The sequence below is a fragment of the Rhinopithecus bieti genome, unplaced genomic scaffold (assembly GCF_001698545.2).
Source record: "Rhinopithecus bieti isolate Rb0 unplaced genomic scaffold, ASM169854v2 scaffold_52030, whole genome shotgun sequence".
Classification (NCBI taxonomy): Eukaryota; Metazoa; Chordata; class Mammalia; order Primates; family Cercopithecidae; genus Rhinopithecus; species Rhinopithecus bieti.
The window spans coordinates 472,098-493,022 of record NW_016821228.1 but is presented as its reverse complement, the minus strand read 5'-3'; the positions used below and the strand labels follow the sequence as shown (position 1 = coordinate 493,022).

The 20,925-nt window shown below is 43.3% G+C and overlaps 1 protein-coding gene across 1 annotated transcript in view; it reads right to left on the bottom strand.

Annotated features, from left to right (window-relative positions):
* Window positions 1–16,374: 16,374 nt before the first annotated feature.
* The window catches only part of LOC108520781 (brain acid soluble protein 1), a 61,037-nt gene continuing 56,486 nt past the window's right edge, over window positions 16,375–20,925 (bottom strand). The window contains 3 exon segments of the mRNA XM_017860276.1: window positions 16,375–17,447; window positions 17,450–17,630; window positions 17,943–18,305. Of these exon segments, the coding sequence (XP_017715765.1) occupies window positions 17,302–17,447; window positions 17,450–17,630; window positions 17,943–18,296 (681 nt within the window). The 5' untranslated portion in view covers window positions 18,297–18,305 and the 3' untranslated portion in view covers window positions 16,375–17,301.

Genomic DNA, 20,925 nt, shown 5'->3' with positions numbered 1-20,925 from the left:
GTTATCCTGTCAAGAAACTATTGCCCCAGGACCCTATCTTCCTGAGTCCTCAAAGACCACACCAAGACTCTCTTTAACTCTTCCCATAAAACCCAAAAACCATCTCAAGGAACAACATGGAGTCATTATCTAAACAAAAAAGGAGGTCAGGATCGGTGGCTCACCACCTGTAACCAGACTTTGGGAGCCGGTGCAAGGGACACCTGAGGTCAGGGAGTTCGAGACCAGCCTGACCAACTGGTAAAATCCTGTCCCACTAAAATACAAAAATTAGCCAGGCGTGGTGCCACGGCCTGTAGCCCAGTCACTCAAAGCCGAGACAGGGGAGGAACGCTTAACCCGGCAAGTGGAGGCTGCAGTGAGCCGAGATTGCACTACTGCATTCCAGCTGGGCAACAGAAGGAAGTTCTGCTCAAAAAAAAAAAAAAAAAAAAAAAAAAAAAAAAAAGCAAAGTCAAGTTAAAGTGTCTTTAGGCTCAACACAAGCAAAGCTGTGTCTGATTTCAACAGCAATACTTTGTGGCCTCCTCTTGCATTTGAGAGAGGCTTATAGGTGGTGTGGAAATCTTCCTGTCGGGCGCGGTGGCTCAAGCTGAATCCAGCACTGTGGGAGGCCCGAACGGGCGATCCGGAGGCAGAGATCGAGACCATCCTGGCTTACACAGTGAAACCTGTCTCTACTGAAAAATACAAAAAACTAGCCGGGCGAGGTGGCGGCGCTGTAGTCCCAGTACTCGGAGGCTGAGCAGGAAATGGGCGTAAACCCGGGAGGCGGAGCTTGCAGTGAGCTGAGATCTGGCCACTGCCCTCCAGCCTGGGCGAACAGACGAGACTCCGTCTCAAAAAAAAAAAAAAAAAAAAAAAAGAAATCTCTCCTAAGTATGAATTGGTGCCTGCTTTAGAGAATCAGATGATGGGGAAAATCTACAGAAAGAATTGTGGTTCTAATGTCAGAAGGACTTTGAGTGAGTGAACCTGAACTCGCTGGTTGGGCAGTGAGATGGCTGGGCAGGTATAAATAACCAACCAACAAAATGGTGGCCTCAAAAAAATCAACCAAGACCAAATCTAGCCCACTGAGAATTACAGACCCCTGCCAGATGCAAATGTTTCCTGGAAGACCAAGTTTCTTTATAAGAAAGTACAAATCAAGCTAGGTAGATAGCACAACTGCCCAGAATGTCTCCCTAAAATCAAACTCCCAGTTTAAATGAAGCCACTTCCAATGGAAATGTCTTTTAAAAGTACAACGTTCTTGTAGCATCTTTTGTATGTGTTGTGTAAATGAAGAGTAACAATTTTAATTACTAAAAGAAAGAATCCCATTATTTTACATAAGCATGCTCAATAGTACAATTTATAATACAAAGAAAATAATCTGCATAAGTTTATAAAATATAAAATTGTTTTATTTTTAAAACATATTCACACAAAATAACAAATTGTGTTGCTACCAAATACAGAATTGGCCTTATTAAGAGAGGGAGTCAGAGTGTTCATAAGTAATAATGCGATTACAGTGATTCTAGGGTGACCCCACCAATATAACTCTCCCTTCTCAGCAAATCACCCTATTCTTCCCCAGATAAATACTTTCTCCTCTGCCCGACTGTTGCCTGAAATTGGACAATTGAGTGTCTTTTCTTTTTCCGAGACAAGGTCTTACACTGTCGCCAAGGCTGAAGTACAATGGCACGATCACGACTCACTGCAGCCTTGACCTCCTAAGCTCAATTGATTCTCCTGCCTCAGCCTCCTGAGGAGCTGGGACTACAGGTATGTGACACTAAGCCTAGCTAATTTTTTAAGTTTTTGAGGAGATGGGGGTCTCACCCAGGCTGATCTCAAATTTCCTGAACTCAAGCAATCCTCCTGCCTCAGTCTCCCAAAGTGCTGGGATTACAAGCATGAGCCACCTAGCCTGGCCAAAAGTCATTTTCACTTAAAAGTTTTTGTCTCTTTGTAAAAGACAAATAGATCTGAAGAGAAAAGACAGTCCTGTTACTTAAGTATTTACATCTCAACAGATATTTTGAAACTCTGAGCATGAGGCAATGTTCAAGGTACTGGAGATAAGAGAATGAGGAGGGTCCCTGCCCACAGATCAGGCACAGCCTAGTGAGGAGACCCTGGTACTCATGAGTCGATGTTGGTAAGTTGATGGTTGCTAGGAAGGAACTGGAGTGAGCGACAGAGGAGCACCGGAGTAGTTACGTGTCAGCACTCCCGAGTCAGGAATGGGTAGAGTGAGTAGAAACTTACAGACACACAGTGAGCTGTAGTGAAGTAGAGAAGGCAGAGGAGACTCATGGAGGAAAGGAATTCCAGGCATGTTCAAAAGCATAGCAGGGAGAATTGGACGATGGGCTGGAAAGTGCCTGGTACGGTTGGAGTCAAGGGAACAAACCAGGAAGTGAGAAGAGATGGGGCCGCACTTTTTCTTTGATCTCTTACTAGGTTTTAGATACTGTGCTTTAGACCAATGATGTCATTTGATCCTGGTGACAATGCTGTGAGTCGAGCCAGATTATTACTCCCAGTTTACAGATAAGGAAGATAAAGCACAAAGAGATTATGTAACTTGCCCCAGAGTCTCAGGGCCAGGCTTCAAGCCAGGGGTCTGCTAGCATCTTCTAGTCATGAGAGAGGGAGGGTCAAGAAGCATAAAGCCACGGAAGTCTTCAAAGAGATTTGAGGTGACAAAACAGTGCGTGCCAACCCGAGTGTAAAGTACACCTGCCCACTCGTGCTTGGTTTGAGGGCAGCCTACTAGGTGGATTGACACAAAGCAGAGGACAACTTAGAGAAAATTTAGGGCTTCCTCCTTTGCACTCATGAAGATAGCATCAACCTCCGAGAAGTTATGACCCAGAGCTATGCAGGGGATCATACCCAGAAGCTTAGAAGGACCTCTCCCCAGGTCTTGTGATTCGAAACCTTTAGCCATTAGGCCAAGGGCTCACCATCCCCCAAGGGACTGCAGAAATCGAATCTCTGTGTCCCTTATCTCCCATCACCAAACATCCGGAGTAAACTGCCATGAACAAATATTTCATGCTGCAATACCAGCAAATCCATAAGGTATCATATGGTTCCTTGTGCCAGATTCAGCCGAGTTCTCTGCTTACCTCCTGAGTGCTGCCACGTTGCCCTCTAAAACCACTGCCTCATCACGTACAAACTCCTTTTTACCTTCAACCTTGTTTTTGGAGGATCCTTCCCACCTCCTTGCCTTAACTGAAGCCCCTGAGGACATCACTTTGCAACAGGCTTTTCTCTCTCTCTTTTTTTTTTTTTTTTTTTGAGACGGAGTCTTGCTCTGTCACCCAGGCTGGAGTGCAATGGCACATTCTCGGCTCACTGCAACCTCCACCTCCCAGGTTCAAGCAATTCTGCTGCCTCAGCCCCCCAGATAGCTGGGATTACAGGCATGCGTCACCATGCCCAGCTAATTTTTGTATTTTTAGTAGAGTCGGGGTTTTGCCATGTTGGCCAGACTGGTCTCAAACTTCTGACCTCAGGTGATCCACCCGCCTCAGCCTCCCAAAGTGCTGGGATTACAGGAATGAGCCATTTCTGTGTTTTTTGCCACCTAAATAAAAGCTTCAACAGCCTGGTTTTCTCTATCTTTTCTGCCCCCTCTGCCATCCAAGCAACTGTCACCAGCAGTCTGCAAATAACTTTCTCTCCAGTCTCCCTGAGGCCACCCCCATCTGTTCTCTACACTGAACCTAGAATTTTCTTTTCTCTTATATGCCCTTTCTGTCTGCAGCCCTCCTGTCACTTCTAATCATCCCAAGGATGAAGGGCGGCGTCCTCAGCATGGCTTGCAAGGGTCTGCTGGCTCAAACCTCAGCCAGGTGCCCACACTCATCTTTTCCAACTTTGCTTTTTCTCTGTGCATTCCTGCTACTGTGGCCTGTCTCAGTTCATCAAGTGTTCCTTGTTTCCTCAGCACACAGGCCCTTTGTCCAGCTGTTGCCTCTGCCTGGACACCTTTCCCCCTCCCCAGGTGGCTCCTGGTTGGGGTTGTGTCTTTTGTGGAACTAGGTTACTGATATGGTTTGGCTGTGTTCCCACCCAAATCTCATCTTGAATTGTAACACCCACAATTCCCATATGTCATGGGAGGAACCTGGTGGGAGGTAATTGAATCATGAGGGCAGGTCTTTCCCATGATTTGGTTCTCGTGATAGTGAATACGTTTCATGAGATCTGATGGTTTTAAAAACAGCAGTTTCCCACACGAGCTCTCTTTTTACTTGCTGCCATCCATGTAAGATGTGACTTGCTCCTTGCCTTCTGCCATGATTGTGAGACCTCCCCAGGCGTGTGGAACCGTAAGTCCATTAGACCATTTTCCTGTTTAAATTACCCAGACTTGGGTATATCTTTATTAGCAGCATGGAAACAGACTAATACAGTTACCTTCCTTCTAAGTACATAATTCTGGTTTAATTGTGTATTGTTGGATGATTGTTTGTCTAATTGTTACATCCTCTGCTACTGACCTACTCATCTCTTCAAATAAGATGTATTGACAATCTACTCCATCCTAGGCGCTGGAAGTAACATTGAATGAAAAAGACAAAAATCACTGTCCTCTGGAGTTTATCGTCTATGGAAGGAGACAGAATAACTAATTATTTAAGAAAAAGGTCTCATATCTCGATGACTAGCACTATAAAGGAAATAATTAGGGAATGGGGAGGAGAGCAAGCTGTGTATGTGAGAAGGGGTGTGCAGTGGGTTGCAATTTAAAATAGGATGATTGGATGGCCTTGTGAGAATGTGACATTGGAATAAAGTCATGAGAGGAGGGAGGGAATTTGGAAAAGCTCCAGGCAGAGGGACTAGCAAGCACAAAGGCCTGAAGGTGGCAAGGTGCCTGATTTCCTCTTGGAGGACCAGTCTGCTGGCCGGCCTGGTTAAGCAGAAAGAAAGGAAGAAGATGGAGTCAGAGACAGCAGAGGGAGGTATGGGAAGGAGACCCCCTGGAGATCTTGCAGGGAGGACCAGCTTCATGGGCGTGTCACCTGGACAGTCACAATGGACCCCACACTCAGAGTCCTGTGTTGGATCTAATGCTCTGCTCTCTTGAAATTCTTTTTTTTTTTTTTTTTTTTTTTGAGACGGAATCTGGCTCTGTCTCCCAGGCTGGAGTGCAGTGGCCGGATCTCACGGATCTCAGCTCACCGCCTCCCGGGTTTAGGCCATTCTCCTGCCTCAGCCTCCGGAGTATCTGGGACTACAGGCACCCGCCACCTTGCCCGGCTAGTTTTTTGTATTTTTAGTAGAGATGGGGTTTCACCGGGTTAGCCAGGATGGTCTCAATCTCCTGACCTCGTGATCCGCCCGTCTCGGCCTCCCAAAGTGCTGGGATTACAGGCTTGAGCCACCGCGCCCGGCGAAATTCTTAAGAGTTTAAGCAAGGCCCAGCACATTTTGCAGTCAGTCCTGCCTGTAGGAGCTAGTGAGTCACTGTTCCTTCTGCCAGGTCTAATCTAGTGGAGACCTTGGCTCTCCCTCTAAGCAAGACAGAGAGCCCATTTAAGGTTTTGAGCTGAGGAGTGGCATGATCCCACTTACACCTTAGCAAAGTCCTTCTGGCTGTTCTAATGAGAAGAGTTGAGTTTTAGTAGCAACGGTAGAAGCAGAGAAGTTGGTGAGAAAACTCTTGCAAATAATCGGAATAAGAGATTCCAGTGGCTCACATCTCTAATCCCAGCAATTTAGGAGGCCGAGGAGAGTGGATCACCTGAGGTCAGGAGTTCAAGACCAGCCTGGCCAACATGGTGAAACCCTATCTCTATTAAAAATAAAACAAGACCTGGCGCGGTGGCTCATGCCTATAATCCTAGCACTTTGGGAGGCCGAGGTGGGCAGAACACAAGATCAGGAGTTAGAGACCAGCCTGGCCAATAGGGTGAAACCTCGTCTCTACTAAAAAGACAAAAATTAGCCGGGCATGGTGACGCTCTTGTAATCTCAGCTACTCGGGAGGCTGAGACAGGAGAATCGCTTGAACCTGGGAGGTGGAGGTTGCAGTGATCCAAGATTGCACCACTGCACTCCAGCCCAGGCAACAGAGCGAGATTCCATCTTAAAAAAAAAAAAAAAGTTAGCTGGGCGTGGTGGCACACACCTGTAATTCCAACTACTCAAGAGGCTGAGGCAGGAGAATTGCTTGAACCTAGGAGACAGAGGTTGCAGTTAGCCAAGATGGCGCCACTGCACTGCAGCCTGGGCGACAGAGTGAGATTCTTCCTCAGAAAAATAAAGAATAAGAGGTTCGTTTGGCCTGGGCCAGGGTGGCAAGACTGCTTGTATCCTGGTTATGGGGGACATGTAGGGTGAACAATATTTCCTGACATGTGGACTATCAAGTATAAGAAAAGATGAGTCGAGGGTGGAGTTGATGACTTGGGGTGAGTATCTGGAGGATGAATTTACCCTCAGATGAACCCTGAAAGGGTGAAGGAGCAAGGTCTGGGGAAAATCAGAAGTTCATGTCAGGATATATTACCTCTGAGATGCCTGTGGGTCATCCAAGGGCATCGGCCAAGAGGCAAGTAATGTTTTGGAGTCCAGAGTTGAAGTGAGAGCTGTGGGCTCTGGGGTCTTTTAACAGACGAATTATAGTTGTACATATTTACTGAGTATAAAACAATGTTATGATTTTTGAATATAATATGAAATTATTAATGAGTGACTTAACTTATCCATCACTTTCAGTATTTGACTTTTTTTCTGTGATGAGAGCATTTGAGATTTACTGTTTTAACGGATGGAAATGTGCAGTACTCGGTTATTAGGGATAGTCACCACACTATGCAATAGATCTAAAAAAAAATCAAACTTATTCCTTCTGCCTAAGTGACGCTTTGTATCCATTGATTATCATCTCCCTGTTCCCCCAACCTGCTAGTCTCGGATCACCATTGTTCTGCTCTCTGCTTCTGAGAACAGTTGTTTTAGTTTTCACATATAAGTGAGAGCACGTGGTGTTTGTCTTTCTGTGTTTTGCTTATTCCACTTAGCATAATGTTCTCCAATTCCATCCATATCATCACAAATGACAGAACTTCTTCCTTTTATAAGGCTGACTAGAGTTCCATCATATATATGCCATATTTTCTTTTTCTTTCCTTTTTTTTTGAGATAGGGTCTCACTTTTTTTTTTTCCACTGCAATGGCACCATCTCAATTCACTGCAACCTCCACCTCCTGGGCTCAAGTCATCCTCCCACCTCAGCTCCCCAAGTAGCTAGGACCACAGGCATGCACCACCACATGGAGCTAAGTTTTTTGCATTTTTTGTAGAGACGGGGTTTTGCCATGTTGCCCAGGCTGGTCTCAAACTCCTGAGCTCAAGCGATCCGCCCACCTTGGCCGCCAAAAGTGCTAGGATTATAGGCTTGAGCCACCACACCTGGCCTGCCACATTTTCTTTATCCATTCGTTTATCCACTGATGGACCCTTAGGCTAATTCCATATCTTGGCTGTTGTGACTAGTGGTGCAATGAACATGGGCACACAGACTTCTCTTCAACATGCTGATTTCAAATTTTGTGGGTAACCCAGAAGTGGGATTGCTGGATTATATGATAATTTTATTTTTAGTTTTTTGAGAAACCTCCATGCAATTTTCCATAATGGCTGTATTAATTTACACTCACACAAGCAGTGTACAAGGGTTCCCTTCCTCCACATTCTCACTAATACTTGTTATCTTTTGTCTCTCTACTAATAGCCGTGCTGACAGGTGTGAGGTGATAGCTCATTGTGGTTTTAATTTGCATCTCCCTCATGAGCTCTGTTTTTGCTTTTTGTTTTTTAAATAGAGATGGGGTCTCACTGTGTTGCCTCACCTAGTCTTGAACTTCTGGATTTAAGGGCTCTTCCTACTTTAGCCTCGCAAAATGCTGGGATTACAGGCATGAGCCCCTGAGCCCGGCCGGCTCTGTTTTTATGCTCAACATATTCCTACCTTTTGTGGGAATATAGTGCCTGGAAGATAGCAGATGCTTAATAAATATTTGGTGAATGAATGAATGAAGCAATGTAGAACACACTAGGAGAGTTGACATATGGGAAAGTGTTATATATACAGAATGAATAAAAACCAAACCACAGTTAATCCGTAACATCAGAATTTTCCTTTAAGAGAAATTGCTCATAAGAATTGGTGAGGGAAAAGATGAGATTGCCTCACTCGTGACTACTCTCTTGTTTCAGAAGGAAATGAACATCTCGGTCTTGCATCCATTTAATGAGTGCTTGTGTACTAGGCTGTGTGCTAAACACAGCCTTCTGTCCTCTCCACAGCCCCTGAGGCAGATATATTCTCCAGTTTTTTTGTTTGCTTGCTTGTTTGTTTTTTGATACGAAATTTCGCTCTTGTCACCCAGGCTGGAGTGCAATGGCATGATCTCGGCTCACTACAACCTCCGCCTCCCGGGTTCAAGCGATTCTCCTGCCTCAGCCTCCCGAATAGCTGGGATTACAGGCGCATGCCACTGGGTCCGGCTAATTTTTGTATTTTTAGTAGAGTCAGGCTTCCACCATGTTGGCCAGGCTGGTCTCAAACTCCTGACCTCAAGTGATCCGCCCGCCTCAGCCACTCAAAGTGCTGGGATTACAGGCATGAGCCACTGAGCCTGGGCTCTCCAGTTCTTGAGTAAACACACCGAGGCTCTGAGAAGAAATCTGTCCCCAGGTTATAGAGGTAACTAAGATATGAAGGTGGGGTTCCAACTACTTCACCTCCCATACATAAAGGCAATTTGTTCTTTTTCTTTGGTTCACATCTTGTTATCTCCATAATCTAATCTGAATATTCTCAGGAAAACCATCTTGGATTTTGACTCCCCTCTCCCCCTAAAAAGATTGCCATACATTTGTGTTTTCTTTTTCTCCTACAAAGAGGGGTTGTTCTCTGTAGGAAAATTTGGATCTCAATTCTGTGGTCCTTGTGACTCTATTTCCAAGGAAACGTTAAGAAATTCCTTCGCAATTGAAGTAGACAGACAGGCCAGAGCTTATGACCCCAGCTTTTTTTTGTTTGTTTAGAACTGAAACCTCCATAGGAATAGCTGCGGTTCACGGAGTGTGTATCACAAGCAATTACTTCCAGGTCTTATTGAAAATCCTCACAGCAACTCTGTTGTTATTATTACCTTTTTTTTTTTTTTTTTCTAATGAGGTAAACTTAAAATCAAAGTATGATCCACCAAACCCTGATTCTAGTCCAAGCTTTTTTGTTCAGATCTTGTGAGTCACACTATCCCAGTAGATTCTCAAAGAGGAGCTTCATGAAACTCTTGCCCTGTCCCTCTACCTTCCTTAAGAACTACTGAATCAGGCCAGATGCAGTGACTCATGCCTCTGACAGCACTTTGAGAGGACGAGGCAGGTGGATCACTTGAGGCCAGGAGTTCGAGACCAGCCTGGCCAACATGGTGAAACCTTGTCTCCACTAAAAAATACAAAAATTAGCCAGGTGTGGTGGCGCATGCCTGTAGTCCCAGCTACTTGGGAGGCTGAGCAGAGAATTGCTTGAACCCAGGAGGCGGAGGTTGTAGTGAGCCAAGATTGTACCACTGCACTCCAGCCTGGGCAACAAAGCAAGACTCCCCGTCTCAAAAAACAACAACAACAAAAAAAAAAAACTACTGAATCAGGATCACAGCTTAGGGGCTGGGATCTCTTTGTTTAGACATCCAAGAAAATTCTTATGTAGTCAATTTGTATGACATTTAGGAGCTGATGCCTTGTTTTGTCAGAGTTTCTACTGGTAGAATCTTCAAGATTCTTTTTTAATAAGCACTGTACATCAAGGACTATTTCAAATTACCTTGGATCCTGAATATGGTCTCTCTTAATCTTTATTATTCTTATAGATAAATGAGGGGCGGGGGGAAGTGGAGGAGGAAGATTAGTAAAGTTCCAAGTAAATTATATTTGTTCTTCCCAAACAAACGAAGAATGAGGGTTATGCAGTCAGAAAAACCAGCAGGCTTAAAAATGTAAGAACTATACATTTAATGTGTATAGTTCTGGCCCAATTTAAGTATTTGCCTCAGTGTGCCGTCAGTGGAAGGAAGGAAGGAAAGAAGGAAGGAAGGAAAGAAGGAAGGGAGGAAGGGAGGAAGGAAGGAAGGAAGGTAGGAAGGGAGGGAGGGAGGGAGGGAGGGAAAGAGTGACACTATCACAATAGAAATTATGTACTTGAACAACAACAAAAAAAGAGGAAGTAGGGAACTTGATGGGAAAGACAAAATGTAGAGGAAAGAGAATAAGGAAGGGAGGCAATAAACAAAAGACGATAAAGTTATTAGGAAGTTCCAATTAGCATCCCAAATGTAAGCAACTCTTTCTCATTCACTCTGATTAGGATTGTCTTCTATTTAATTGATTTTGATTGTGTCATTTCTATATATACTATAGCGTGTGTGTGTGTGTGTGTGTGTGTGTTTTATTTTGTAAAGGTAGATTTTGCTCTGAATGTCAAGGCAATTTCAGGTCCTGAAAGAAAAGGTAACTGAATAGATAGCAAGGAAAATACAGTTTCTATTATTCTCAGCTCTTAAAATTGAAGAAAAAAAAAAAAAAGAAACAGAAAGAAAAGAAAAACTCCACCCTCTGGGGAATTTGCATACTAGGCAGACTTGGGTGCACAGCAGTGGGTGGTTCCGGCTGAGAGCTTGTCTATTCTTAGACGTCTGTGCTGAGGCAGAGTGGGATGGAGATTGTTCACTGCTGCTGTAGGACCTTAGAGTCATTTTTTTTAATGGGGTTCAACTGTCAAATCAAATCTCCCAATCTGTGTAAAAGGCTCTTGTAATTACACGTGTCATCTCTTTTCACGACAAAACTCAAAACTGGTTTGTTTCTGAGGTACTGAAATGCAATCTTCTGCATTAAGAGGATTACTTTCTTTTTAGAGGGAGAGCTGGGGGAATTTTTTTCCCCCACTTTTTTTGTTAACAAAAGCATGTGACAAGTCAACCGATCTTCCTCAAGGTAAAACAGGGGCCTGTTTTTCTTTGAGTAATTATATGATGTGCCTGACTTTCAGGTGTGTGACTTTTAAATACAACAAATCAACATTAAAGATTAATTCACTGTGTTACAAGGCAAGAATATTTGTTGCCTATTCAAACATATTTTCTACTTGAGTAAATTCATAGCGTAAAAAGCCAAAAGATAGTGAGATCACCAATAATGAGCCTCTAGTGTTTGGAACTCAGTCTGTAAGATCATTTTTTAAAAATTTATCAAAATATATATGTAAGTTTTACAAGCCACACACACATATATATATAAAGTGCTCTCTAAAAGATTCATATATGTGTGTGTGTGTTTGTATGCATGTGTGTGTATATATTTTTTTATTTTTTATTTTTCATTTTTAGACCGTCTCATCCTGTTGCCCAGGATGGAGTGCAGTGGCACGATCTCAGCTCACTGCAGCCTCCTCCCCAAGAACCTCAAGCGATTCTCCTGCCTCAGCCTCCACAGTAGCTGGAATCACATGTGTGCATCACCATGGCCAGCTAATTTTTGTATTTTTAGTAGAGACAGGGTTTCACCATATTCGCCAGGCTGGTCTCGAACTCATGGCCTCAAGTGATCCGCCCACCTCGGCCTCCCAAAATCCTGGGATTACAGTCATGAGCCACCACGCCTGGGCCAAAATATATTTGTTTTTAAGCTTTGGTATAAGTTTCTATACCCAGATACTCGGGGAAGCCTGTAGACTACCAATGTTTTGTTTTTATTATCTGAAAGTCTGATTCGGAATTCATGAAATATATGTAAAAATTATATTTAAGATAAGAATTCCTAAGACAACATTTTATTGAGACCGTTTTAGTCTCTTAAATCCTGGACTATATAAGCAATAAAACAAAACAAAACAAAACAAAGCAAGTACATGTATTCTATAAATGATTCTAAATAAGTGCTTGTTAACCCATCATTTTTTCATTTAACATTTTAACACATTGACCTCAAGGAGTTGCAATAAAAGGAATGGGTACATTATACAAAGCCATTAAATTATAAATGAATGATATTAATGACAAATTTTTCTGGACCTAGAGGGAAACTCAGGGAAAATATAAAATTACCTTCAAAGACAACAAAATGAAAAATAAATGTGACATATGGACCTTAAGAAAAAATGAAAACCAAGTTCACATGAGATAAAGAGATAGGGCCGGGTGTGGTGACTCATCCCTGTAATCCCAACACTTTGGGAGGCCAAGGTGGACAGAGCACCTGAGCTTAGAAGTTTGAGATCAGCCTGAGCAACACGGCAAAAACCTGTCTCTACCAAAAATATTATACACAAAATTAGACAGGAGTCTTGGCGTGCACCTGTAGTCCCAGTTACTCTGGAGGCTGAGTAACTGGAGGATCACTAGAGCCTGGGAGGAGGTTGCAATGTGCCAAGATTTTGCCACTGCTCTCCAACCTCGGTGAAAGAGTGAGACTCCATCTTAAATACATAAATAAAAATTTAAAAAATAATAAAAAGAGATAAGGAGATAGACTTGAGATTTTGCTTGGTTTATTTATTTCAGTGTGTACAGTTGCACTGAGTATTTTTTTTTTTTTAATGATCGTAGTTCTTTTTCAAAGTTATTTCCCTCAGGAATTTCCTTAAATAGGTATGTGAATGGAAGCATATAGCTTCAAAATTAATAATGCTTTTAATAAAATGAAGACTGAGCAAAACTTGGAGAAATGTACCAAATCAGTGATTCCCTGGACTTTGAGATTTTATACACTACTACTAAATTTTGTCCTTAAAAAGGTTGAGGCTGGGCATAGTGGCTCAGGCCTGTAATTACAACACTTTGGGAGGGATCACTTGAGCCCAGGAGTTGGAGACCAGCCTGGACAACATAGCAAGACCCCAGTTTCTTAAAAAAAAAAAAAAATTAGCTGGGCCTGTTGGTACTTGCTTGCAATCCTAGCTACTCAGAAGGCTAAGGCAAGAGGATCGCTTGAGTCCAGGAGTTTGAGGCTGCAGTGAACTACGACTGCACCACTTCACTCTAGCCTGAGTGACAGAGTGAGACTCTCAAAAAAATTTAAAAAACAAACAAACAAAAAACAGTAGAAAGCATATAGGATCGTGGTAAGAGATAGCATTTATAAAAAATCAAAGAAATAAAACTTCATGCAAAACTCCCTACCTTGCCCTTTTAATTTTTCTGTGAGGAGATGGCATTGAGCAAATACATGACACTCTGGCCAAATAGCACTCTCTGAGCTAAATATTTAAAATATTAACTACTTAGTAAACCAAATCAGTGTCAGTTACAAATCAAGCAAATTGTGCCTCTTTTTATGAGGATAAATGTAAACGCTCACCTGACTAGTCTCACAACTACTAGCGGTACTGCTATTTGGTACATTTTTAAGATTACCTCCTGAGCATCCAGTTTTCATTACTATGCAAATTAGCTAAGACAAAGCTCAAAATAACTCCAGTTACTTTCCCAAATAGCAGAATAGAAATCAAAAGGATGGAGATTAATCCCATCAATCTTGAGACAAGAAACTGGAAAACACCAAAATAGGAAATTTCATAAATAAGTTTTTTTCATAGATGAAACCTGACTAAAATTTGTTGGATGTGTATATGCCTTCTATCTATGAAAGAATCACTTAAGATCGGTGTCCTACAGTTAGCTCTGATCATGGACACTAACTGGTATGTGTGTGTTTCAATGAAGATACTGTGTTTCGTCATACCATGATGGTATACCATTCATTCAAGGAAAATTAAAGTCCCAGGATGCTTTATGAAAACAAACTTCCTGTTAGCAATTCAGTAAGTACCCTTAGCTATGCTGGTACCTAATAATTTACCCAACTTAGGTAAAGAAGTTACCCAGCTAAAGTATGTCTAGGTCTTGTCAGCACAAGTAGTTGACAACCAAGTCCTTACTGTCCACTAGACCTACATCTTGATTCCAGAAGGGAGATTCTCCAAGAATGGGGAATGACGCTCCTGGAGTGCCGGTGTCGCCTCTGCCTCCATATGGCCAGGAACAGGCTGAAGACGGCCTTCTCTCAGGGTTGAGGCCAGGAAGAGCCACCCTGGGATGCATGGCACATGCCAGCTCTTGGGGACCAGAGTCCATTCCCATCATGCAGAGGCAGCATCAGCTACCGAAAAGGATCTTCAAAGTGGGGGGACAAACCAGGCATCCCTGTACAAGTTCCTGTGGATTCCTCATAGTTTCCTCCTTGCAGTGTGCACAAAGGCACCCATAAATGAACGTTAGACTCTGGAACCCTTCATTCTTCATAGAGGAGAGGGACATCCCTGAGTTAGTGAAGCAAATATGTGGTAATTTCCCCGATGGTTCTGACTTGCCTGTTCAGCACAGCCTGTGCGGTCCCTTCTCTTAAATCATTCATGAGGCGAGAACAATCTAGGTTAATCCAAATTCACATGGTGCCCGACATTGTTCCCTTCCTGGCTGAGCCAATTACTCCCACACGTACTACATTTTCTGCTGCATATATAACTTCAAACTACAGCTCAAGTTTTTTTCTTCAGTATGGTAAAATTCAGTGTCATGAACCATGGCTGGGTTAAAATTCTGATTTAAACATTTTGGTGATTACATTTCTGACACTTTTTAATTGCTTCAACACCTAATAGAGTTAGAAAAAAGAAAAATAAATATATAGAGCTCAGACTTTAATTCTCCTACTCTGCAACTCCAAACAAATTCAGAAAAAATGTCTGTTTCATTTATTCAAAAAATAGCAATTTATAGTAATAAATGCTAAACTGGGAGGCTGATTTGATTGTTCTAATCACCAAAAGCTTAGCTTTTTTTTTTTTTTAGAAGGGGAAGTGGGAAAGACAGTGAATATATAAAATATTACTTCCACTGAGCACATCTTTCTGCAACAAATGCATGGCATTTAATCAGTAACTATATAAATGTCCCCCATGGTTCACTGAATCTTTTACCACTCCATCACCATCATCCGGCCCCCCAAGCTATTTTGTATACGCAAGGACACACGGGTAATACCCTGGACATTCCCCTTCTTTTTTCTTATGTAAAACAGTTGCCTGGTGGTTACTGTTCTTACAGATTTCTTGTATGCTGTGCTTTCAAGCATTAAGAATTCAAATTTGTCTCACTACAGAAACAAGAACCCAAAGTGCCAAAAAGTGATCATAAATACCAATTGAACCCAACGGGTATAATATTTACATAATACTCACTTTCGCCACTTTTTCTTTCCCAGTGAGGTAAGAGCCAGACTATAGGTTACTCCCAAAATACTCAAAGATTTTTTTTTCCTTTTTTATTTAACCATGTGTAATGTAACCCGTAAGAAGAGAACCAGGTTTGTCTGAATCCATTGTGCCATTAATGTCCCTTTGAGAATCAATTCCATTGCACTGGCCTTCACACATTCCACAGGACATTTCCTATATCGAGGCTTTCTAAACTATGAAATTGTTATTCATTACTCTGTGAGCTTTGGAGAATCAAGACATGGAAGAGACATCCTATGATGCATCATGGCATCATGACATTAAATTGTCACCGGGTGTGTACCCAAACCATTAAATGGGACCATGAGATCATAAAAGCTACACTCTTTTGTAGGTAACACAAGGAGGGTCTGGGAAGGTTGGAAGTGACTTAAAAGCCAAACAAGTCACCAGTGGCAAAATCAGGACCGAAATTCGGTCACCATAAAGGCCAGTTCCATGCTTGCTTCCACGTTACTGCTGTCTCATGGCACAATCCTCAGGTCGCCTTTCCTGGGTCTACCATGAATATAAAAATAAAAGTAGGAGATGGGATAGAACAGAATAACCATTAGTGGTGCCACAATTTACAAACAGGTTTCTATAAGAACCTGTCATTCATTTTTTCCTAGCCTTCAAGATCAAATCTATTGTCTTTTAATGTATGTTATTAAAAATCTTTCTTCTTCTTAAGTAGAATAGTCACATTTTTAGAGGGTGCATATGCAGACACAGTAAGTTTTCAGTTTAACTTCTTCTGAGATAGTTTAGTGACATTGCCCTAGCTACTTTTTTCAACAAATAATGTTCACTTTTTTTTTTTTTTTTTAATAGAGGTGGGGTCTCACTATCGTACTCAGGCTGGTCCTCAACTCTTGGGCTCAAGCCATCCACCCGCCTCAGCCTCCCAAAAGTGCTGGGATTACAGGTGTGATCCACCGTGACTGGTCTGTTTTTTACTTCTATCCAAATATATTCAGAAAAATGGCCAATACAGTGCTCTGTTCTCTGATAAAGCAGGTATTGAGAGGGACTAGAGAAGTAAAACAAACAAACAAAACACCCAATAGTCTTTATTACTTCTTTTTAATTGTTTAACTTTATTACTGTTGCACCATTTATACAATTACATATAATTTCAATGCATCCATTGTACATTTTTTTGTTTTTTTATTTGTTTTTTTTTTTCCATTTTCCAATGAGTGGTGTGTTGGTGTCTGTGACACAGAATGGAAGAGAAACTGGAACTGCAATGAACGCAGACTTTTTTTTTTTTTTTTTCATTTCCACTGACCAATAAACAGAACTACAGGTGCACCCAACCACGGACATGCATTAACTCGTCATGAGAAATCTAGGTAGGCTAAGTAGGATGAGAGAATGTTTGTCACTCCCAAAAATATCTGGAGAGGAAGAATGGAGGATTGGCATTGAGATCCATGTGGACAAGCTAAGTGGGCTCTGTCTGAAAGCTGGCATTCATCCACAACATTAAAAAAATATCAAAATAAGAAAGGCTGTAAATTAAAAAGAAAACACAGAAAATACTGCTCTCATAAAGATCTGATTGCCTTGGCACAGGCCCAGTGGGCAGAATCAAACGCATCACTCCCAACTCCCATTGCAGAAGAAAAGCTATTCAACTCTCAGCGGTGGAGGAGTGCATGTGGCGGCAGTTTCAGGTACAAATGATGTACTGCACTTTCAGACGCGATCTTGGAAATCCAGGACTTCTTGGTAAAGTTGACTGAAGGTATATTAGATATTTCCCCACAAAAATACTATTTGGATTCTCCCACCCCCTCCCTCCCTTGATGGGACAACATCCTTTTTTTCCTTGGGCAATACATATCATTACTTCCCATTTGAAACAAGTTAGTATAGGAGAGAGAGAGAGAGGAGAGAGAGGAGAGAGAGAGAGGAGATAGAGAGAGATAGTGAGAGAGAGAGAGGAGATTGTTTTAAGTGGTATTATTTTTCCTATAGGCTGTCCTTGTCACTCTTTCACGGCTACGGTTTGATCGGAATTAGCTGCCGGGGCCTCCACCGGCTTGGGCTCTTCTGCGGAGGCTGCGGGGGCCTGGGCCTTGGGTGTGGAACTAGGCGCTTCCGTGGCTGCGGGGGTCTCCTTGGAAGAGGGGCAGCCTCCGAGCTGCCGGGTTTTGAGTCTGAAGCGGGGGCCCCGTCACTTTTGGTCTCCTGGGCGGCAGGAGCTGCGGGCGCCTCAGTCTTTTTGGGTTCCCCTTCCTCCTTGCTGGGCTCCTCCCCGGCAGCAGGGGCCGCGCTCTCGGCCGGGGCCGCGGCGGCCTCGGCAGCTTTGGGGGCCTCGCCGCCCGCAGCGGGGCCCGGCCGCCTGCTCCTGCTCCGGCGCCTTCGGGGGCTCAGCCTTGGCCNGGGTCATCGCAGGTCTCCTTGGAAGAGGGGGCAGCCTCCGAGCTGCCGGGTTTTGAGTCTGAAGCGGGGGCCTGGGCCTTGGGTGTGGAACTAGGCGCTTCCGTGGCTGCGCGGGTCTCCTGGGCGGCAGGAGCTGCGGGCGCCTCAGTCTTTTTGGGTTCCCCTTCCTCCTTGCTGGGCTCCTCCCCGGCAGCAGGGGCCGCACTCTCGGCGGGCCGCGGGGGCCTTGGCAGCTTCGGGGGCCTCGCCGCCCGCAGCGGGGCCGGGGGCCGCCTGCTCCTGCTCGGGCGCCTTCGGGGGCTCAGCCTTGGCCTCCGCCGCGCCCTCCGTCTTCTCGGGCTCCGCCTTCGGGGCCTCCTCCTTGGCGGCCGCCACGTCCTTCTCGCCCTCCTTCTCCTCGGCCTTGCCCTCGGCGTCCTGGTCGGGCTTCTCCTTGCCCTCCTTGGCCTCGGCGGGCTCCGCGGCCGCTTGGGGCTCGCTCTCCTTCGGGGTCCCCTCCTCTTCCGTCGCCGCGCCCTCAGCCTTCTTGTCTTTGTCCTTGGCTTTCTCGTCGTTCACATTGTAGCCCTTCTTCTTCTTGCTGAGCTTGCCTCCCATCTTGGAGTTCTGGAAGCAAACACAAAACAAAACAAAATGGGGGTTACTACACAAGTGTGGGGACCACAAAAAGCTGCATTTTGCAAAGCAAGGGGTTCTGGGCCCAAAGGGATGGCATGGTAAACTGTAGTTACGCACAGTTAAGTTCAATTTATTCATGTATTTACTTTTGAGACAGGGTCTCGCTGTGTTACCCAGGCTGGAGTGCCATGGTGAGATCTCGTCTCACTGCAGCCTCCACCTCCTGGGCTCAGGGGATCCTCCCGCCTCAGCCTCCCGCACAGCTGGGCCCACAGGTACACCCACCATGCCCGGGTAATCAGTTAAATTATTATATTGCACTGTTATTACACAATTGAAAGTAAAAAAAATTAAAAATCAAAACATTAAGGAGCTCAGTTAAGTGGGTTCTGCCATAATTTTAAATGAGTTTTTAAAACAACGAGTCAAGAATATTAAGGAGCTCAGTTGTGGAGCTTCTAATCATAGTCAGTTGAGGGAATAAGCTGAGATCAAAGAATCAGTGATTAGAGGCAAAGCTTGTCAACCCTTGAGAGGAGGAGCACTATCTGTTTCTCATCTGCCATCCCATGTCTGATGCAAACACCAAGCGTGGAACAGGCGTGTGCAGCATGGCAGGGGCAGCCATCTTAGACCCAGGCTAGAGCTACAGAAAGGCGACGCAATTTTAAAATGCTTGCTGGAGAAACTGCATAGCTGTAATAAAGCACAAATCACAGATTTCTAGAAAATAATCTCAAACTGCAAACTCTCTCTGCTACATATGTGTGTGTTTTGTATCAGCAAACACATCTTCAAACCGTAAGGTAGACAGGATTCAGTCTTATCTTCTTACCAAGCAGGGGCAGTTATGAAAACGCCAGTGTCTCCTGCTGGCTGTGTCTGACATAAATTCATTTCAAGGTATTTTCAGCTTAAAAAAAAAATAGTTCCGTAGGAACATAAAATTGTTCTTCATTATCAATTTCCTGGTTACAATTCAAACTATAAATGCGCATTCAATGGTCATTAACAACCGTCTTGGGGCTGCTGCTTTCATTCTGGCACAAGAAACCCTATTTGTATTTGAATCTTGAATTTCTCTCCACTGAAAACCAAGCATTAAACCAGATAAATAATAAATTATAAATTTATAAATAATAAATTTCTTCCAGAACCATGGCCATAGCTAAACAGGCTCTTGGTGTCTTTTTTTTTTTCCTTCAAGTCCATTTTTCTGTCACCACACATCAGTGAAAACCCGCTGAAATGTTGCTTTTGCAAAGAAAATTGGTTGCTTTTCCTGGATGAAGCATGGCAGAAATCACATTATACTATCCTCCTTAGTCCCACAAATGAGAAAAGCCCAGGAGAAGGCGTCAGCCTCGCACTAGACCCCAAGGGAGGTTAGAAAGAGCAGGGGGGACCACCTGGTTTTGCCCAGGTCAGGTCCACTGGCAGAACTGTACACACTCCTTTGCCAGCTTTGCAAATATACACATCCCTCATTTAGAAGAGAAAGATTTGCTGTTTATTTATGACCTCCTTGGAATCAAGATTCGTGACAGTAAAAAGTCGAGTTTTGGCTGGAAGAAAATGATTCTTCAGTCAAAATTTTTCTCACCACTCTATATGCTAATTTATCTGGAATGACTTCAGTAGATGGGGAAAGAGAAAAGCAATAAACTGAAATTTGACTAAAATACTATTTATATTCTCAAGAAAGGTCTTTATGATGTTACCTAAGATTCTTACATGTCCTTCTTTTTAGAAAAGGGAGGGGCAATGAGTCATAACCTGCTTCAGACAGGCTCTACTGGATTTAACTTTTGATTATTTCTCCCTCAAAAGGAGAAACACACATATGTGGCGAAAAATACAATTAAATATACTTTCATCCTATAAGCAATCACACAGCAGTACATGAAAATATAAAGAAATAAACTGGATCATATTTTAAATTGTAGTTTATAACTCTTCCATAGAATTCTTGTCAGTATGCACAAATGGCCTATACCAAATATAATTTCAGCTCCAATATTTCAAGATACATTTGGGTCCCTTAGGTTGAGCTAAATAAGAAACAGGAAACCTAACAGGTCTGCCTTTAGGATCTTCTCTCAATCCAGTAATAGAAACCCATACACCAACTTAGAAATTACAGACGCTAAGATAAAGTGCAAACATAGGGGGTACTGTCAGCATAACATGGGTGCTGCTTTCCGACACCAACAGCATGAAATTCTATACAGCAATCCCCAGAGGTTTACAGTCATGTTGGGTTACAAACCTAAAATCTGAGTTACTAAAATTGGCTTCTCTGACACACAGTTAAGGCCACATTCGAGTCTTTGTTTTATGCCCAGCTGCGATTTGTTTCTGGGTCAAAAATGAACACACATAATCAAGTTATAAGTAAGAAAGTATGTCTCAATCCAGTTTGTTTTTCAAATAAAGGTAACAAACGCCCCTGGCGTTTTGCTAATTTACCTCTACTGGTTATATTGAGGTATCAGAGGGAGGCTCATAGGACCCACCTGAACTCTGAAAAGGCAGGATTGTCTCATTATTTCCCAAGACCATATGGGTGAAGACCTTGCTTACAACATCTATTAACTGTTTCCTAGGT